Raw genomic sequence first — 21,975 nt, forward strand, 5'->3', positions numbered from 1 at the left:
CATAATGTTGGGTGGAAAAAGCAAGTTTTTCCATGATAAATTGTAAGTTATTTATGTAAATTTGAAAAAAGAAAGAAAATACAGAGCAATATGATGTATAGTTCACAGATGCATATACGTGTGTGATAGAATAAAAACTGTAAACTGGAAATACAGATAATTAATTCCTGATCACAGTGGCTTTTTAGGAGATAAATATAAGACAGGGGAGGGAGCAAAGAGAAGAATTTACCTTTTTCTGTAAAGTTTTATTTCTTTCTTTAAAATAAATAAAGCAAATAACGCTAAGTGTTAATCATAGACTCTGGGTGATGGGTGCACAGATGGGCATTTATGTCTGTGGGAGTGGTTTGTATTTTTTCAGTTAAATGAACAATGGAAGGATGACAAGGGACAGAGGAGGGAAGAGAGGACAAGTAAGGAGGACAAGGTGGAAGAAAATGAATCATTATGAGGCCAGAACTTCCCCTAAAGGACTAGTCCGCTATAAAGCTGAGAGGTCTCTTGTGGAACTGAGTGGATCGCCCCAGTGTCTCTTTCTGCCTTGGCCTCGTGCTGTCTGGCTTTCCCTGTCGGTCATCTGTCTTGCTGCCCAGTTTTGCCAACATCTTTCACATCTTCACCTCTCTGCTCTCAGCTGCATTTCCTATTTAACCACCATTATTTGACCTCTGCTTCGCTTGGGGTTACCTCTTGCCTCACAATCTGCAAATCATGTACCACAATCCTGGCACCAGCCCCTGGACCTCCCAGAACTCCCATGTTACCATACATGGTGGTGTAACACACAAAATTCCTCCATCGAGGGCCTCTCCTGGGCTTCCCCAGGTCATCCCCTTTGCTCCTGGCCTGACCTTTTGTAAGCCCAGATTCCTCTGTCTCAACATAGAGAGATGTTGCTTACAGACGACTTGCCAACTTCTTGTTACCTTGACCTCCTGAATAGTTTCATCTCTCCCTCCTAACAATCGATGGCTACTTGTTTCTTCAAAGAATGCTATATAACTCACCTCTTCTCAGAAGCATTACGAATATAGTGCATCTGAAGTTTTGGTCGTTCATGAACCACCTTTACGATTCCTGCAATCACTGAATACCATCTACACTATTATTTATTTTTGTCTTTTAAATAACTCATATTTTCTTAAAACAATGTAATTATAAAGAAAATTTTCATTGCTACCCTTAAATAGTATTACTAGCCATAATACAATGTAATATATGATGACATACAAATGCAAATATATAATATAATATGCAAATATATAATGTAATACAAATAGAATAAAAGCAAAACAATAATATTAAGTTCTGTATGGATACTATTGCCTTCCAAAGGCTCTAAGCCGGTGGCTTATGTTTAAGAAAAGCCTGTGGCTTTTCTTATGTTTACAAAAAAGCAACAGGAAATTAATAGATGTTGCAGATGTAGTAGAGAGAACTCATTTCCATAAAACTGTACTGAGAATCCTAGTGGAGGGGAGATAGGTAGGCACACAGCTGGTGGTAGATAAATGGCACCTTCCTGAGTCTTTCCCTCTGAAAGAATCAGGATTGAGGTGACTTGTACAGACAAAAAACTCTCATTAAGTGTTCTAATGGCCTTTCTCTGGAGAATCTCATCGGCCGGTGTACCAGCAATGGTTCCTATCCCACTCTAATTAATCATAGACATATTATTTTTCAATCTTTGTTTACCTCAACACTTTCGTGTATTCGACTGACACTGTTTTACCTGCTTTGTATGATTTGTACTTTTATTTATAGTGTGTTTTCTTTCCCTATAACTTGGAATTAGCCTTTAGTAATGGAGTTTCCTTCAAGCACATTGCCAGCTCTGCATATTGTGGGGAATTGCTATATGACTGTATTAATAACGTTTTGTTACAAAAGATAGTGCTAGGCAATGGATTTCGTGATCAGCTAGATCTGGGGAAGCCATTTAGAGAATGAAGTTACTCTCACAGTGGAAGGCTCTGGAACATGGAAGCTGGTGTTAAAGTTTCTACCCAATCCCATTGGGTCAGGCCATTTAAAACCAGAGATTCTGGGAGTGGAGGTGACACTAGGAGCTATATATGACATTATTTGTACCATGGGGTGTTTTTGTAAGTTTATACTTGCACGTGTATTTGTGCAAATGGCTCAATAAACTCATTGTAATTCCTTTAGACATTTTCATGGGTCCTGAGGAAAGAGACATAATCTAAGACCTTCAAATGATGTGGCTTGATAACAAATCAGCTGCTTTGTCTTCCACTGTTGCTGTGAATGCAGCCAAGTCTGTGGCCTTATAGAATTATCAGTCTGCATGTTTAGAGGGAAGACTTTACGAATCCCAAATATAGAAGGGCTATTAGACTTGCTCGGACGTGGGAAACCTAGTCAAAGAAAGAACAGCTAGATCTCCATGGTGCTGAGCAGTGTTCTTCAAACATTTCTCACTCTGACTCAAGGTAAGAAATACATAGCAAAAACTACGTTTTTATCTTGGGACCTAGTATGCACACACATATACACAGACACATGCATGCATACATATGTATGAAACACACACACAATCCTATGGGCACATGTGATCTAAAACAAAGCCTTCATAAAGTACTTACCCCTACTATATCTGATGCACACCAATTCCTTCTATCTACTTTATTTTATTTTTTAAAAATAAAGTTACAGTCCATGAAATGGATTTCACAGCCCATTAATAGGTCACTACCCACCATTGTGAGAAACCATTACCCCACAACATTAAGTGGCCACAACACAGTGTCTATTTTCATTCTTAATGGCTCCTGTTTTTCTAACTTCTTTCGCATACCATATGTCATCTGCATCAGACCAACTAACGTTATGATTAATTGTCACTTTGTTTCACCCATAAGCTCAGGGTCTTCAATTCCATTTGGGTCCATAATGTAGTTAGATGGGATAAGCACACTCATTGCGGGTTGAAGTGCCGTGGTCTGCTTATCTTTCACTTTCTTTTCCTTTTTGAACGTGTTGCTTTTTAACGGGCACAACGTGACACAGCCCCACTGGAACAGAAGACCAACATAAGACAGGCATTCCTTCTCAGCCTCAGAATCAGAAATCTCATGGGACAGGAGCTATGTTGCTGCACCTCTTCTTCTAAATATGAATTAACCTGATACAGCAAGCAGACTTAACGACATTCTTTTTCTTCCCTTACCTATAATCTATAAGGTGCCACTTTAAATTCCCAGAAGTCTGAAATGAGTCACCCGTGGACAACCAGTGTGCCCCCAAGCTTCTTCTTCCCAGAAAAGGTAGTCTTCTCCATCCATTCAGCTCCCCCACCCCAAAACCTAGGAGTCACCTTTGACCTCACCCCTTTGCCTCACTCCAGCATCTGGGCCAATTCTACATCCTGTCAATTCTATTTTCAAAATGCATCTTATTTCAGTGCCTTGAGCATGCCACAACTTTTCCTACCTAGGACTTTTGCATGTGTTTTTTCTTCTTCGTTCTCAGCCCTACTCTTCCCAGCCACTGTGCCTCATCCGAAATGCACCCTCCATGGAAACCCTCCTCTCAGGCCCCCTATCTAAACAGCGATTCTCTTTATTTAGATTCAACCTGCATGCCTTAATTCTCTTAAGAGACTTTTCAAACTTTGTAATTTTTTTCTATATATTTCCTCATTGTCTCTCTCTCCCCGATGAAAACATTTGCTCCTAGAGATCAGAGGCAAAACGGTTTTGTTCATCCTATAGATGAATAAATACAATTCAAGTTTTATAAGCTTCTTTGGCTCTTTTAAAAAATCCTTAAAATAATTACTTTAAAATCAAATTGTATTCTTTCTAAGGATTTATTCTTTTAAATAACCAGAAATCTAACTAGAGGCAAGATTAATGACAGACTAGAATATCTGCTCAAGAGGAAGATCTGATCATTAAAAGCCTAAATAGGGTAATTAGGTATATAGTCGGAGTGCAGTGTGCAGGCTTGAATTAGTTGTGTATAATTGAGCCTCATTTAACTGCAGGAGAATTTCACTGAGAGAATTTTATTTACATAAGAAAAATGTCTTCGTGAGATTGCTTTGAGAGAATTTAAACATATATATACCAAATGATTCCTTACTTATCATATCCAGCCCAGGATTGCTAGCTTATCCCACATGCCCTGTGGGCGGAGGTAACGTCCTTCTTTCTGGCCAGGTGATTTCATCCAGCAGCTCTAGGTCCACACTGAGGTTTCATGATTCCTTGGATATCTTGATGATACTTTCATAAGCATAGCAGGCCCCAACAATATGGTACCTTATTGTACTGAGCTGATTTGGGGGAAAAATTCAAAACATGTATGTTATCAATATCCAAATAAGCATTTAATTCAGCACTGTGCAAGGTGAAGGGAAAAAGTGGATAATTAAGGCAAACATGGGGATTACTGCGTCCTCGGAGAGGCTTCTGTCATTTGGGAGAGGCAGTGCTAACACACCAAAACCAACGAGATTGAATGCAATTAGGTGTGAAGTCTTGTGTTAACAAACTCATTTAGGAAGATCCGGAGATCCGTGCATAGTGGATTAGACTTTGGTGTGAGGTGTTTGGAGGGGAAGGATAACAAAGTCCAGTATAAATATTGAAAGCCTCCCCTTCTGCTTTTAAACATGCACAGAAGTGATCAGATTGAAAATCAAGCAAAACGGAAGGCTATCTTTTGACACATTTACTCCCAACATAAATATTATCCTAGATTTCTCTCCTTCCCCTCTGCTGTTCTGCTCAAATGAGTTTGCTCTACGCCTGCTGCGTCCATATGCTCACCACCCACTGACACCTTTTTCAAAATAAATTTCAACTGCACAAATAGTGCACTAACAGAGTCTTCTTTTAAGATATTTGAATACATGAGGCTATGAAATAAAACATGTAATTCTCCCTTCCCTTCCCCTAATCCACTCATGACTCCAGAGGCAACTACAGTTAACATTTCAGTGAATATCTGCTGACATCTTCCTCTCTGTTCATTTACACATACAAATTTATACACACACATTCATTGCCTTTTGTACATAACATTCTGTGATCACTTAATGCTATGTCTTGGAAATCTTTCCATGGAGCATTTGTATATCTACCTTACTGTCTTTTAAATGGCATAGTATAGAGGTACCCTAATTTATTTATTTATTCACCCCTTGATTGGCATTTAGGTTTGTTTACAATTTTTAATTTTTTACCCAACGGTGCAGTTTTTACATAACTTCTTGTGCATACATTGTGTGCACATGTATGAGTGTTTCCATAGGATGGAGTCTCTGAAGGGGATAAGCTGGATCAAAATGTATGCAATTCTTACATTTGAAATACGCCAGCAGATTGCCCACCAAACAACCGACGGCTTCACCAATTTACACTCCTTCCAGTAGGTGTTCATTTCCCCACATCCTTGTCAAGACTACGTAGTATCACATATTTTAATTTTTTTTTTCTAATCTCCTGGATGAAAAATAGCATCTTGTTTTAATCTTCATTGATTTGGTCAAGTTCTAAATAAATTCTGTTCCGAAATCATTTAAAATGTAATTAATTTTATTTGTGGAAAATGGATATTTTTGCAATATCAAGTTGTCTAATCCTGGAATTTGATATGCCTCTTCATTTATCCAGGTCTTCTGTTGTGCTCTTTGATAATGATTTATAGTGTTCTTTAAGTTCATTTTATATATTTCTAGCTGTTTGTAGCTAAATATTTAATATTTTTATTGATCTAGCAAGTGGGATATTTTGTCATTATATTTTACTGCAGATTACAGCTATTCTGAAGTGCCTTTCTCTAGCAGACACTTACATGGACATTCTTTCATATCACCATAGCCCCAACAAGGTACTATTGCCCCATTGCACAGATGAGGACACGGTGGCTCTCTTGGGTTACATTTGTATTCTAGGTCATACTGACAGGCAGATGCAGAGTGGAGATGTTTGCACCATCCTTTTTGGAAGGCCTCTTCTCTCTGCTTTCATAATTCCACATCCTCCTGAATCTCTGTCCCACCTCTCTCTTGCTGTATCTTTTGCTGGCTCTCTTCCTTCACTCCCCTCTGGGGGGTTCCTGGGTGTCAGTTCCCATAAAGGGCCCCTCAACATGCATAGCTTAATCCCCAAAACTCTGTCTCCAGCTTGACTGTTATCATATACTCTAAGTGACTCAGCGTGTTCAGGGCTGAACTCCTGCCTTTCCTAAAACAGAGATATCCCTCCCTCAGCTTCTCTGCTCTGGCAAGGCAACCACATCCCCTTGGTCCCTCAGACTCCGCACGTGGAGCACTCTTCACCCCAGCCAAGCTCTGTTGATTCTTTAGTTTAAATATGTTTCTGTGCGCATTGCTTCTGTTCCACTGCAGCTGTTTCTCCACCTGGCCCAGGCCTTGCTGTCTCACACTCTGGCCGTGACCCAGAGCCAAGGAGCGTAGTGGGGGAGGGCGTGAGCTGCCACCCAGAACGCGGGGGTATCATGCTGACTGGAATCCTTCTAGCTTTGTGAACATAGGCAAGTCACTTAACCTCTGTTCCTCACTTTTCCCATCTGTCAAAATGGGAATAAGAACAGTATCTGCCCCTCGGGGTTGTTGTGAGAACTAAATGAGTCAAAACACATAACATTTAGAGCAGTGGTGGCTCATACTAAGCATGCAATACCTATTGGCTCTGATGAGGATTAGGATTAATACCCAGATGTTTTTGTGCCCAGATTTCCCCTTTTTATAGGACAGCCATCGTGTTGGATTAGGGGCTCACACTACTCCTGGATGACCTCATCTTAACTAATTAAGATGCACTGCATCTTAATTAAGATCACTGCATCTGCAGTGACCCTATTTCCAAATAAGGTTGCATTTGAGGTACTGAGGGTTAGGACTCAACTTACAAATTTTGCAGGGGACACAATTCAATCCATAACACCAGGTTAGTGTCTTATCTTAAGGGCTTACTCCTTTCTTTCTCTTATAGGCAGCTTTCAACATAATTTTCTTTTAACAATCATTTTTTATCAGGCCACTCAATTGCTCAAGAATATCTGTAGCTCTTTGATGGCCTGGCACCCAATCGTCACATCACAGCCTAGGACTACCTCGAACCAAACCGTAAGATAAATTCCATTTCAATCTCCATCTTAATTAAGAGAAATTGATAACTTCAAGTTTTCATGGATGTATATATACACAAGTATTGTTTTCTGTTTCCACTTCTACTTTGGTTAGTACTAATTTAACTTTCAAACTAAAAAATGTAAGATATCCGTTCAGAGGCTCATCTCATGTTTAGTGCTGTATACCTAGAACTTAGATTTCTATCTTACATTCCTCTAATTTCTCAGACACTGTTATGAACACTGCTTAGGAAGAAGCCCAGTTTCATCACACAGTGTGGCTGTCAATTGGAGGTGGCAGGCACAGCTAATGACAGGTTCGTTGTGTTACACTGCCGTTTGGTATCTTATTAGAAGAACCATCTGTTCTTTTAATTACTATTAGCTCACTTCAGACTACCATAGCAAAAAAAACCCTAAGATGTATTTCTAAGTGAAAAATCAAATATGTGTTTAAAATCTTCCTGAAAATGATATTGTGCCTATTGAAGATCCAACAGTCTGGCTGCGCAGGAAAAAGCCAGAGAGGATGATGAAAGGGTAATTAACATCAAAATCTTAAAATATGCTCATTTTCATGTAAGAATATATTATAGTCATTCCCAGAGGGGAAAAAGATTCTTTTTGTGTGTTATACATGAGGAAGTTTCCTGTTGAAATCTAAAAAGAGGCATTTTAGCTTTCTTCCTTTTTACCTGGACCTAAGAAGAAACATTTTGTATACAAGCAATGATGGACTGTTTCATCCACCCACCTCTTTAACAGATGTTTTTGGATAGCGTAGGCAAGCATTGTTCTGTGTAATGGAGATGAAAAGCTAACAAGACAAACCAAGTTCCTGCTATTCTAGCTGGAGGAGATAAATGTTAAACTAATGTCAAACACATGTAAGATAACTTCACAGAAATATAACAAAGTCGAGCGCTCTGAACATGAGTGTCCATGGATGTGGTTAATGTGGGCTGATATTGCTGGAAAGTTGACTTAGTAACTGAGGTCAGAATGAGAGAAGGGAGCCAGCCATGGAGAGATCTGGGTCCAGGGGCATCCAGGTAGAGTGATTAAAAGGACAGTGTGTCTGGGGTATGGCGGAAGAGGGAGAGCGTAGAGGAAGGTCAACGCTTAAACCATCGTAGGTCTCCGTGTATGATTTGGTTTAGCAGGAGTCCGTCAAGACACTAAATGATCTAAATGATTCACCATGTTAAATGATCATAGATGTTGAGTGGAGAAGGGGCTGAGAAGAGCAGGAGTGGGAATGGTGTAAAATGCTGGGGTCCTTAGACCTGGGTGGTGCAGCAGAGAGAGATGAAAGTGAGAGATTCAGGATATATTTTAGAAGTAGGAATAGAAGGACCTTCTGTTGGATGAGATATGAGGGGTGAGGAACAGTTAGTTGATTGGAAAATCTCAGAGTATGTATCTTATATTCAGATATGACAAATATACCAGGGGATATTCTTATTCAAATAACCTTATAATGACTATGGAGGAATTCCCCGAGTTTCTGCAAATATCCCTTTCTACTGCAGAATGGATTTCTGAAGACAATGTCTCTATGGCCCTCCTTTCCCCACAGCCCCTCACTGGGATGTATAAATATACTCTGTAGGCCTTGTTGTAGCTTTCTACACCCTGTTACTACTCTGTTGTGTGACACGTGCTCAGAGAGTTTCAGGAAATATTTTGCCTGTGGTAACACAGCTCCAAGTGGCAGAATCATGATGTAAAACTCACCCATGTCATTTCCACTCTTATGCTTTTTTCTAATACATGAGGTTGCCTCAGATAAGTAAGCAAATAAATGAACAAGTAGAAGTGAACCCTGCTGTGTATGTGTCCATGGGCTCTTCCCTGTGTGGCTCAAGAAGGCCTGGTGGCCTTGGGTAGCATTATGCACATCCTGTTGATTGACTTATCCTATCAAAACAGCAGAATAACACACATTACATTTACTCTTATAGATACCATTTTTAATACATGGCTATTTGTTAAATGACCTCTATGTATTAATCTAATCTTCAACAGTAGAACAAAGAGGCTGCTACTTATCATCTGTCTTTCATAGATGATCAAACCAAAGTTTAAAGAGGTTTAATGTCTTGTCCAAGGCCACACAGCTGGAAAGTGACATTGATAGGTTTAAATTAAATCCACTGGATTCCAAAACCTAGATTTTTTTCTTCCACAATGAGGAATCTCTCAAGGTGGGTGATCTTATTCCCCCTGGAACCAGGGAAAGATCTTTTAACTTTATTCTTTATAAGAACATGAAAAAAATTAGCTGAGTAGAAGGATACTTGAACATATAAAGTTAATTACTTACGTCAGAGTAATACATGAGGATAAATGCAGGCTTTGTGATAAGCACCAACTTTCCTCCTGGGTGTTGGTAGTTCTCTTCATTCAGATGAGACAAGGATAGTGTCTGTTCCCTAATTGTACTCCAGCTCCCTCCCTCCCATCTTGTTTTCTCACCTCGATGCCTTGTGTCTAATCCTGAGACTCAAAGCTGTTTAGATTGTAAGCTTCCTGAAGGCAGAGGCTGTGTCTCACTCTTTTCTAGATTCCAGGAGTCCAGGACAGTGCTGGCCCAGTGAAGGGGTATACCATTCCACTCTGGTTTCCTGCTCACCCATAACACATTTTGCTTCCCAGAAGCAGCTCCAGTATGCTCCCTTCTGAAGGTCACGCATGCCTGCTTTCTGCAGCTCAGATCTTCGGCTACCCCTAGTTGGGCAAAATGGATTTCTAGCACTGTTGCTATTTTAATTTCTGCCTCTGATGCTATTGTACAGAAAACCAAGAAAGATGTTGTTCTTGAACCTCAGGAGCTCTCACTCTCTGTGTGTTCTCCACTGCTCAGCACTGTCACAGTGTGAGAATCGTGCCTGTAGATCGTCAACCCAGGGTCTTCCTGCGACATTCCCAATCGTGCAAATTTTTCATTTCCTTTGATGGTTTTATATCTCTAGATAGAGATATTCTGCCAGTCCCTGTGCTGAGCTTAGCCAGGCTGGCTGCGCTGGTACCAAGCTGTGGGTTTATTTTAGCGTCATTAACATACAAGCTCACGTCAACTAACATTGCAGAATCACCCCAGTGCTTTCTTGTAACCCATTTACTCTTAGTTTATGCAAAGTTCTAACAGCTTTAATATGTCCGATTTCTACCTCTCCGCATACTGAATGCATCACACTGTGAGTGTGTCCACAAGGATATTGACAGCAGAGAGAAGTAGCAGCTGATAGCCTGCTAGTAAAGGAGGGAACAGATAAACTATTAAGATAGAACCAGGGGCTTAAAGACCTGGGGACCATTTAGTGCATGTTGAGAAGCCAGGATAGCTTCTGAGACATCCCTATAACAACTGAGCTGCATAGCTCAATAATCAATGTCCACAGTGATGACCCAAATCCAAAAACCATTCACTGTCGTTCAGTTGACTGGTTTGCAATGTGTTTAACATGACAAAAAGTATGTACTATATTTTAGAAATGCTTCCGTCTAAAGTGCTAATAGTTTTCCAAGGGAAATAAAGTTACCTATAAAATTTTGGCATTGCACAGTTTTATGTTACCAGACAGTTGTAGTAAGGTGATATGTGTGTGTGTGTGTGTGTGTGTGTGTGAGAGAGAGAGAGAGGGACAGAGACAGGGACAGAACTACAGAGACAGAGAGGTTGGGTGTGCAGTTTATTAATATCAATATTTTGTATTTTAATATTTTCCTATTTTAACAGAAGCACATTCTTCAACCCCATTTATGAGTGTGAACAAACCATTTATTGTATGTGATACAAAAGACCTCTGGTCATGTAAGGCAGGATGTAGGGTTTGGCAGCATTAGGGAGTAATTAAAATGTTTCCTAGTAACCATGGAGACAAGACATCTGGCACTCTAACGACTTTGTGTGCCCTCGTTGAGGTCTCCTGAGAGTTCCGTGTATCTTGGGAGTTCAGAGTGAACCCAAGGACCCTGGGTCCTCAGGGCCCTCTCCTAATCAAAGGCTTCTATTCTTCATCCTTATTTTATGTTTTAAAGCGTTGATCAATTTTGAGATGAGTTTCAATGAGAGATGAGTGGCTAGATAGAGATAGTTCAAATTAAGTACAATCATTCAGTCAACTCCTTCTCCCTTTCTGTGAATATCTCAGAAAATGTTTAAGACAAACGAGGTTCAAGCTTTTCTGAAATGACATGTCTTAAGAGAGTCTCTTTTAGCATGCTAAGTGGGTAAAAAAAAAAGAAGATATTACAGGAGCAAAGTGAGTGATTAAATTAACTGGGCCTAGAGAATAGAACCCTCTCAGGAATCTGCAGCGTAATAAACGCACTCTGCTGCTCTATCCTTGTGCATTTCCCAGTACTTCTGAGGGATGGTACACAAAACACTTTCCACTTACATTTCGCCACTGCTAATGGCCTGTCAACTATAATGAAAATACTCCATGTTAAGAAGGTGAGAGGAATTACATACATTGTCTTTTTTGTCCTCTTTTCTATTACTCTGTGCTTTAGAGGAACTGCTTATTAAAACATTATATCAGTATGCAAAATATATTGAAAGAAAAAATTGTTTCAATTATGCACAATGTATATTGGTAAGAAATGTTTGGTGTATGATGACATATGACAAGTGGTAAAAGATATGTTTAAATGCTTTCTTTTTTGGGGGGATAAAGCAAAAATATCTAGAATATAAAGCATTTGTTTTTCCAGCTATTATAATATTTAGCATACTTATAGCATATTTTAAAATAAGTAAAAAAATAGAATGTTTAAAAAGTGAATTTATTACTGAAGATATTTTATACTATTCTAATAGTTAATTTATGTTCCTTTGAAAAACTTATGCTGGATTCATGTTTGTTTTATGATTTTTTTAATCTATGTCCTTCTGAATTGTTCTTATATTGCATTAGATATCATAAGCCATTTTTATTTTATCTGAGCAACTGATCTGTGAATAAAGTATAGTCCTTACAAGAAATAACCAAGGGCTGTAGGAATTGTATTCACAACTTAAATATTTGAGGCCAAAAATTAATGAAGTCAAGACTCCTGGTAAATTATGATTAAAATAAACCAAAGTAGTTTCAAATGAACCTAAGCAAAACAAACAATAAAAGAAGGTGAACTTTTAGCATTTTAGTCTTTTCTCGAAGAGACAAAGTCACACTATCTTTCAAGTATAATTGCATCAGACGAGGTAATATTCCACAGAAAAAAGTCCAGCTGTGGCAGAAAATGTGCTGTGTCATCCAACGTGTAGGTGCAACAACTCACTCTGGGGTGTACTGAGTCACCCACCATGTGGATGCAACAATTATACTGAGTCACCCACCATGTAGGTGCAACAACTCACTCTGAGGTATACTGAGTCAACCACCATGTAGGTGCAACAACTATACTGAGTCACCCACCATGTAGGTGCAACAACTCACTCTAGGGTGTACTGAGTCACCCACCATGTAGGTGCAACAACTCACTCTGGGGTGTACTGAGTCAGTCACCATGTAGGAGCAACAACTCACTCTGAGGTGCACTGAGTCACCCAACATGTAGCTGCAACAACTCACTCCAGGATATACTGAGTCACCCACCACGTAGGTGCGACAACTCACTTTGAGGTGTACTCTTTTGCTTTTACTTGGTTTATCATAAGATTATAATTGAACAGTGAAAATTATCTTTAGATATTTATATTTTCAAAGGAAAAACCATCTTCATTCTTCTTAAAGCAATGCTGATATTTGATCTCTGAGTGTTGGCCATTTCTGTACAACTAGAGTTGCAGGGGCAAAAACCAGAGATAAGACACGGACAGTTAATTTTAAAAATAAATTGACAATCTAAAGGTAAATAAAAAACTCACAGGTCAGAGAGAGTTCACCATGTTTTATGCAGATCTGGGAGAGGAATGTCTGGGTATGATTTTTTCTCCCTGAGGTGAAAATAGTTATTGTCAATTATTAGAGTGGGTATTAAGAAATAGCAGAGTACTCTAAAACACTGAATACAGGTAGAATTGATCTTTTTCTTAGAATATAGCAATAAATGTTGGTTATTATTATGAGGAAATAAGATAGTCTTTCCCGGAAGTTTGTGGAATATTTTATTGCTTTATAATCTAACATTTTTGTGTATTTATTGAAACACTTCAAACTGAGGCAAAGTTTATACTTTCATGAGGTAGAAATTTACCAAAGAAAGTTAATACTCCCTTAGTATGTCACATTCTAAGAGAAACGTGATGGTCAAAGAAAAATCTGCTAAATTAGCTATGTGCCAATTATATGCCAACTCTGTTGCTGTAAGATAAATACATGACCTAAAAAATTAATTCGTGAGATTAGATTTTCTAAGAATATATTTACTGAGTGGCATATTTAGTAAAAACTCCTAATTTAGGGTAGTTGAAAAATTAAAATAGCTTGGACCCTTAAAGTAACACACACACACACACATACACACACACACCCCTATTATTAGCCTTTGCATGAGTTTCCTTCAGGTGAAAAAATAGTATTCGACAACTTTGCTTATGTGATTGGGTGGCTTTTGTCCTATTTTAATTGAGTAATGGTTTTCCTCTATTTCAGGATCTAGATTTCTCATCACATCCACGGGAGCCTTGTATATTAAAGATGTACAGAATGAAGATGGATTATATAACTACCGCTGTATCACGCGGCACAGATACACTGGGGAGACGAGGCAGAGCAACAGTGCTAGACTTTTTGTATCAGGTAAAAACTCACCAAGACTGTGTTTGCTATTTCCATCATTCCTTTGTTCATGTCACCAGACAACTCAACCAAAATTGTGGAATTCGCGACTAAAATGAAGGTTTCAGTCTTTTTCCGAAATATTTTAGCAACTTAAGGTCTTTTAAACGAGTATCAATACAATACAGTACCAATATAGATATTCCGAGTGAAGCCATTTCATATCTTGTCAAATTCCAAATTCCTTTGACCCAATATCATTTCTATTTTGAAGACAACACCTCCTTGCTCTCCATATTGTATGTTTCGTCATTGATAATACCAACCAGCACCAAGATGCTTCCCACCATGCATAGCTCTGAGGGAGAAGAGCATCATGTGGAACACATCTCTTCATCCCCATATTATGCCTACCAATGTTGCTTGGGGAAATTATACACCTCTAAAGTTAAAGGTATATTCAGATCCTCCCTCCCCTTTTTAGGATTATTCTCAAGGGGAGGAAACCTGAAAGCAGTTGATTCCACTCTGGTAAATAGGTCAGTTTCGTGCCTTTTTACTGGGATTTATACTTTGAGGAAATATCGATCTGCTGCATAATCTTCACTATTGGCTTGATATCAGTCCATCTGTCAAACATATAAGCAATGTGTTCACACAGTGATGCATTAACACTTCATGGAGCAGTTTAGAAGTGTGAAATGTCCATCTCAGTATGAGAAAATCAAATGCAAAATATCTGGACTTTGCCCTTGTAGCTTTAGAATATAAAATTGCTCCATGCAACAAATATTTTCTTGGCACTGATGCTTTGTGAGGGAGAAAGGATGGAAAGCTGTTGAATGTTGGAGTAATTAAAAACTTTGTCTCCTAAACACCCACTTATTGCCCTTGGCCACGCTCTCTCTGGATTCCTTTTCCCTATTCACATCCTGAAAGTAGCCAAAGCCTGTCTTTCAAGGTCCAGCACAAACGTAAGTCAGAATTCAGTGATTTTTACTCTGAATTCAAAAATATTTTCTCTTTACCTGTTCTTTTTCATGTCAATTGTTACTTTCTCCCTAGTTTTACAGTTAGTATGTCCTGCTGCATCTGCTAAGGCCAGAACAATCAGTACACTAAAAATATACTCAATTAAAAAAACACTATAGAGAAAAATGAATTAGAAATTAATGGAATCTGTCATCTCAGTCCATGGTAGCTTTGATGATAGCACAATGTTCTACTTGTTCAGAGTGTCATGGAAAAGGTCTGGTCTGCATTGAAGAGGAACTTGATGATGATGATATTGAGACAATAAAGGGGAAAGATTTGGGGGGCTGGGTGGATCCTGGTATAAGATTAATTTGAGCTGAGTATAACAAACAAATATACATTTCTCCATCAAAAAAAGTAAATTATTTTTCTTTCTTTTTTTTAATTTTTTTTTTTTATTGTGGTCCCATTGGTTTATAACATTGTATACATTTCAGGTGTACATCATTATACCTCTATTTCTGCATAGATTACATCATGTTCACCACCCAAATACTAGTTACAATCCATCACCACACACACGTGCATAATCATCCCTTTTGCCCTCCTCCCTCCTCCGTTCCCCTCTGGTAACCACCAATCCAATCTCTGTCTCTATGTGTTGTTTTAAACAACAACAACAAAAGTGAATTATAGGATGATAATCTGGGAGCTCACCTTTCTCAAAAGAGAAACCTGAAAGAAAGAGAAAATCTAAAAATAAGGAAACCTGAAAAGGTAACCTTGTTTATCTCCACTCTAAATCATTAAGTACTGGTTTTCAAATGTAACTTTCTAGGTTAGAAAGGCAAATTCACTTTTCTTAATCCCAAGCTTTTTTAAGAATGCTTCACTGATGTTTCAAAAATTGATAACAGGAATCGTGAGTATTTGATCACCAAGGAAGTGACAGGAGTCCATGGGATTGCCTCGTGAGCATTTGTGGAGAGTAAAGAGGAGAACCAGAGCATAATCTACTGAGGGAATGTCAGACACTAAGACACCAGCAGAAGAGAAAGGCAGAAATAAGGCTGAACATTTGGAGTTAAAGGTGTAGGTGATAGTTGCAAGAAGAAGGGAGGGATCAACAGAGTCATGTGTCATTGAAAGACTCATAAGAGAGTCTACTGTATGTGACAAATAACTCTTGTGACTTTTTGTCGTAGAAATTTTAATGAAGTAGTTGAGGGTGGAAATTGTTCATGCTAAAAGATGAGAACATAGACACTGAGTACAGACTACTATTCTAGAAGTCTAAGCTTTGAAGGAAAAGAGAAATGAATTTTATTTTAAATTAGATTTAAATTTATTTAAAAATGTACACATGGGGTTTGGGTCATGGTGGGGGCATGTTAGTAGCAAGGTTTTTAATGATCCCAAACTCCTCCTGAAATGAAAACAAACCAAATAGGAGGACAAAAGAAAAATCACATGGATGACATCTTCAACAAAACTAGGTGATGGGGACTCCCAAGAAACTTTTGAGTATGGGTGGGCATGGACAAACTACTGACAACAATAGGAGCAGTGTAGGAACAGCAGCAGTGTCACAGAAGTGGTAGATGGGGAGAAGTGAAGGCTTATTTGGACTACTTTGTAGTCACAGAACTGCAAAATAGTCAACAAATGCTCATCTCCAGAAGCAGAGGTCCATCCTTTGAGTGGAAACCTGGGAAAATGTGTCTAAGAATATTCACAGGTCTTGGATAGACCTGCATGAGCTCTGAGTTGAAGATGAGTGCAAAAGGGTCATGAGAACAAACAGTAATGATCAGTAGTTCAGAGGTGGTCTAAGTCCTCAAAGATCTCAGAGGTATTCAGAAAGTACTCCTTTCAGAAGGACAGAGACTCACCCCGAGGGAAACTGCTGGATTTAGAAATCAACTTAAGCCAGAGTAGAACTCTAAGAGTAGCAAAGAGGGAAGGCTCAGGTAGCTTGGAGGGCCTGGAGGAATCCCATCTATAAAATGTTATGCAAGAAAAATATAGCACGAAAAGGTGAGAGTACTGCCTTCGAAGCAAGTAACATAGTGATCTGGAAAAGCATGGCTAAAGGTGGAAACCCTCTCAAGGCAGGCATAGCTCTGAGAAATGGGCTAAATTTTGAGTCCTTCACTAGTGATATCAATGGAGAAAGCTGGAAAAGATCACTTATAGCATCCTATCCTGCAAGAAGCTTCTCCTAATTAACTAAGAATCCTATTTCATTTTAAAATGGAGCAAAAAGGAAAAAAGATTTAACTTTCCACAACTTTATTACAAGAAAAAAAATGAAAATGAACCAAATAATGTATTGACAATTAGAAATAATTTTTAAAAATTTGGACATAAATCATATGAAAATTATAATTTATTATTTGAAAATGATTTAAAGCTTTGAAAGAGCAGCATAAATCAGAATAGAGTTCATAAATAAAATGGTTAAACAATAAGAATCTGTGAAACAAAGAAATGGCATAATTTAAAAAGAATTAGGAAAAATGAAAAGTTATGAAATTAAAATTAAATCAGAAGGAACACACCAGAGAATAAACACCACAGAAAGCATAATGTGGGGGAAAAAAGAGCAGTAAATAAAAACATGCAGAAAATCAAACAAATAGAGGTAAAAAGGATTCATGGAAAAGTATACAGATGAAAAGAAAAGACGATAAAATACATGTATAATTAGAGTCTCTTAAGAAAAAAACCAAACAATAGATCAGAATATGTATTTAAAACAACAACTTAAGAAAATTTCCCATAATTAAAAAATACATAATTACTACATATTGAAGTGATGCACCTGTACCTGGGAAAATGGACCCAGAATAGTCAATATGCTGCATATTGTTGTGAATTGTAAACAGCAAGCGAAAATTATTTGGGCATCCAAGGAATAAGTTCAAGTTACTTCTAAGGAAAAATATGAAGAGATTAATGAAATAGATAACAGACAAAAAGAACAGTAAAAGTAATAAACAAGCTTTTTTCTTTAAAAAATCAATAAAATAGACCAAATGGCCTGATTAAAAAAAAAATGGTGGTGATTTCTATACTAGGACTAGGTTATTTAGATCATTTTTTTTTCCCTCCGAGGACAACTAAAAAGGCTGTTTAAATGTATAAAAAACATCTGCTTGAAGTTGTTAGGAGCTGATGTGAAAAATTACAGGATCAAAATCCAGAAGAAAACAGCCACAAGAAGTGAGTCTGGCATTGAGGGCTGCTTTTCTAGAGGAGACAGCCAAAGCCTGAGAAGTTTTGAAAGTCTAGAAGGGTCAGGAGGGTAAAAAATAATCTAGGTTCCATCAAAGTGGAGCATGGAAAACACCCCATGCTTTGGGTTGAGATGTCAAAGGACTATCATCCAAGATTGAGAGAAAAGCAGAACTAGAACTTTCCCTCATAGGGACTGATGCTCAGCTTCATATCATCAAGGACTGAAGAGTTGGTTAAGATGATCTTGGAGGGGCCGGCCCCATGGCTTAGCAGTTAAGTGCGCGCACTCTGCTACTGGCGGCCCGGGTTCGGATCCCGGGCCTGAATCAATGAACCTCTTCTCCGGACATGCTGAGGCTGCGTTCCACATACAGCAACTAGAAGGATGTGCAACTATGACATACAACTATCTACTGGGGCTTTGGGGAAATAAAAAGGAGGAGGATTGGCAATATATGTTAGCTCAGAGCCAGTCTTCCTCAGCAAAAAGAGGAGGATTAGCATGGATGTTATCTCAGGGCTGATCTTCCTCACACACACACACACACACACACACACGCACAAACAAAAGATGATCTTGGATGGTTAGTGCTGTAATGATGTCCCAATTGCATTCACCTAACTTGGATGATTTTTACTCTCTAACTCCCCGGCCCCTTTCTTGATCAGTCTTTCTGAGGGTGTTAAAAATGACACACCTCCTCTCCTCCATGCAGGATAATTTATCAATATTTAAATAAATATTGCATATGAATTTAGTTTTTGAGCAAGTAACCTAAGAAACTTTCCCAATGATAGAATGGTAAAAGAATGCCTTATGCACAAAGTTACAAATCACAGCATTACTTATACTAGCAAAACCTTGGAAGCAACCCCAATATCCATTAATAGGGGAAAATCAAATAAATTATGTTGCAGACATTGAGTGGAGTAATATGCAGGCATAAAAAGGAATGAGGACGATCTCTATTACCAAAATGGAGTAATCTCTAGGATATATTGTTAAGTGAAAAAAGGAAGGTACAGGACAGTATATATAGCATACAGTCTTTTATGTAAGGAAGGTGGGGGAGTACATGTAGATATTCTCATAATTGTGAAAAGCAATATTGGAAAGGTAACCTAAAAACTAATAAAATTGTTTGACTCTAGGGGAAAAAGTAGAAGGAATGTGGATGTAAATAAGACTTATTTGAGTATATCTTGTTACATAGTTTCAACTTTAAAATCATGTGAATGGTTCATATTTCAAAATATTATGTTAAAAAATTAATGTTAAAAATGGAAAATACACTGAAGCAAATGAATGTAAATGCATATCAAGTTATTGAGATAACCAAATATAGAAAATAATTATTTCAAGTAACTTTTTAAGACATAATTTTTTATTATATAGCTATTAAAAATATATTCTAAAGATAAACACAGCTTAAAATAAATTGTTAAAATTCATTTGGTTGCCTTATTTTGCTTTTTTTATTGGGGTAACATTGGTTTAGAATATTTTATAGATTTCAGGTGTACATCATAATTCAACTTCTGTATACACTTACATCATGTTCACCATCAAAAGTCTAGTTGCTATCCTTCACCATACAAATGACCTCCTTTTCCCAGTTCACCATTTCCCCAACCCCTTTCCCCTCTGGTAACCACCAGTCTATTCTCTGAATCTATGTGTTTATTTGTTGCTGTTGTTGTTGTTGTTTTCATCTTCCACATATGAGTGAAATCATATGGTATTTGTCTTTCTCTGTCTGACATTTCACTTAGCATAATACCCTCAAGGTCTATATTAGTATTAATTTTTGAAAAATATATTTATTTATATTTACAGTAGAAGATATAATAGGAGTTTGTTGTTAGTGCTATTGAGTCGATTCCAACTCCTAGCAACCCTGTGTACAGCAGAGCAGAATTCTGTCCAGTGTTTCTCACCTTCTGGCTCTGCTGCTATTCAAAGGGTTTTCATGGCCGATTTTTTTGAGAGTGGATGGCCAGGTCCTTCTTCTTGGTCTGTCTTAGTCTGGAGCTCTGCTGAAACCTATCCACCATGGGTGACCCTGAAATACTGGTGGCATAGCTTGCAGCATCACAGCAACACGCAGCCACCACAGTATGACAACCGACAGATGGGTGGTGTGGTTCCCTGAATGGGAAATGGACACGCGCTAGGGCGGTGAGAGCCCTGAATCCTAACCACTAGACCACCAGTGCTGGCTATAATAGAAGAGGGGAAAATAACTATATTTATCTTATTTTTATTTGGAACCAAGATTTTCAGTGTAAGAAAAGGTAAAAGTTTAAAATCAAAGAATTAAAATAAAATCTTTGAAATTCAAATTCCAATTGAAAGTATCAGTACACACTTGTTTTTTATTTTTTGAATATGTATTTCCAAAATCTTTCACTGAATTGGCCCAGAAGCAATGGGCAGCCAATAGCAACAAACACCTCTAACATCTCCATCGCAGTCTCCTTTAAATATCATTCTCCGCTAAAAAGGACCATGTCTCCTTGGAAGAATGGTGGACTATAGGTCTGGGACAGCAAATGTATAAGATGAGCCTGAAACATTAATGGAGTCTTGTCAAAATGATACAGGATCCAACTTCTGAAAGGGCTTTCATTGGTCAAAAGTGTGATGAGTTGAATATCAAAAATAATGATTGCATTTGGCTGATAACCATTAAATATGTAAAAACTCTCGGGTTCGTTATGATTATATATACACACATATATGTACATATATACTTACATATACACACATATACATTTAATAATAACAAAAGCAATAATAAGAATCTCATTGGTCTACACAGTGGTAACTAGGGCACTAACTCTTGATTTTGATAATTGATGATTAAATAGAGCAACAAAAACTCTCCCTGTCTTTCCTATAGTTACTGTGTTTCAAGATAACCACATAACCCTAATTCAGGAAGGAAAGTTCTTATTTACAGAATAATTACATCTATATAATTATCTAATTACATATGAAAGAAATAAGAAAATTAGAAAATCGCCGTTTTCAACCATTAATAAAATAACTAATTCAGACAAACATTATCACCTGAACTTCCTGACCAATTTAACACCATTAAGTGTGGGAAAGCCACACATTATGTGGATGCAAAGAGAAAGAAAAAATGTTGAACTTGATCTAGTCAATCCATTAGAACTAAATTCCAGTTTATAAGAAAATTGGCAATAGAGGAACACATTAAATGACACTATGAAGAAACACATTCAGAATGTGAGATTTCCTGTAAGATAACTCACCTGGTTTCTTCAACAAGTCAAAGACATGAGAAATAAAAAAGGAGAAAACTCTGCTCTGGATTAAAAGAGACTCAAAAGACATAACAACTAAATGTTAACTTCAGAACAATCCTGATTTATTGAACTCAATTGTAAAAATAATAATAATATGCTGTTTTTTAGCTTGTCAGGAAAAAATGAGTATGGAGTAGATAATAAATGATACAGGTTATTACTGTGGTGTGATATTGGCATTGTGAATATATAAGGAAACTCATTAGAGAAACATACTAATGATATAGGGATAAGATAACATAGATTCTATGATTTGACTCAAGTACATTAGCACCAAAAGCACAGACTATAGAGAAATAAACAGATATTAGAAGGATAAAAAAAAATTGATGCCTGTTGAGTCTGGACGATGAATATAAGGGATGCATTACATTATTTTCTCCCCTTTTGAGTGAGTTTGCAAATTTTTGTGATAAAAACTAATTTTTAAAAATGTAGATAAGAAGTTTGAAGACAAAGGGGTGAAAATTAAATACAATGCTGTTTGGTTGTATTAATTCTGTATATGACCAAATATCCCCATGAAAGCCTGTCTCAAGCATTGCTTAATTTGTGTACTTAAAAT

The 21,975-nt window shown here is 37.7% G+C and overlaps 1 protein-coding gene across 4 annotated transcripts in view; it reads left to right on the forward strand.

Annotated features, from left to right (window-relative positions):
* Window positions 1-21,975, forward strand: part of DSCAM (DS cell adhesion molecule) — a 724,602-nt gene that overhangs the window by 422,099 nt on the left and 280,528 nt on the right. For all 4 annotated transcript variants that reach the window (XM_087418066.1, XM_087418068.1, XM_087418065.1 and 1 more), the window contains exon 4: window positions 13,734-13,880. In XM_087418066.1, the coding sequence (XP_087274192.1) occupies window positions 13,734-13,880 (147 nt within the window). The remainder of the gene's footprint in view (window positions 1-13,733; window positions 13,881-21,975) is intronic.

This window comes from Ceratotherium simum, chromosome 27, assembly GCF_057802395.1.
Source record: "Ceratotherium simum simum isolate JZ-2026a chromosome 27, ASM5780239v1, whole genome shotgun sequence".
In the NCBI taxonomy this organism is placed as follows: domain Eukaryota; kingdom Metazoa; phylum Chordata; class Mammalia; order Perissodactyla; family Rhinocerotidae; genus Ceratotherium; species Ceratotherium simum.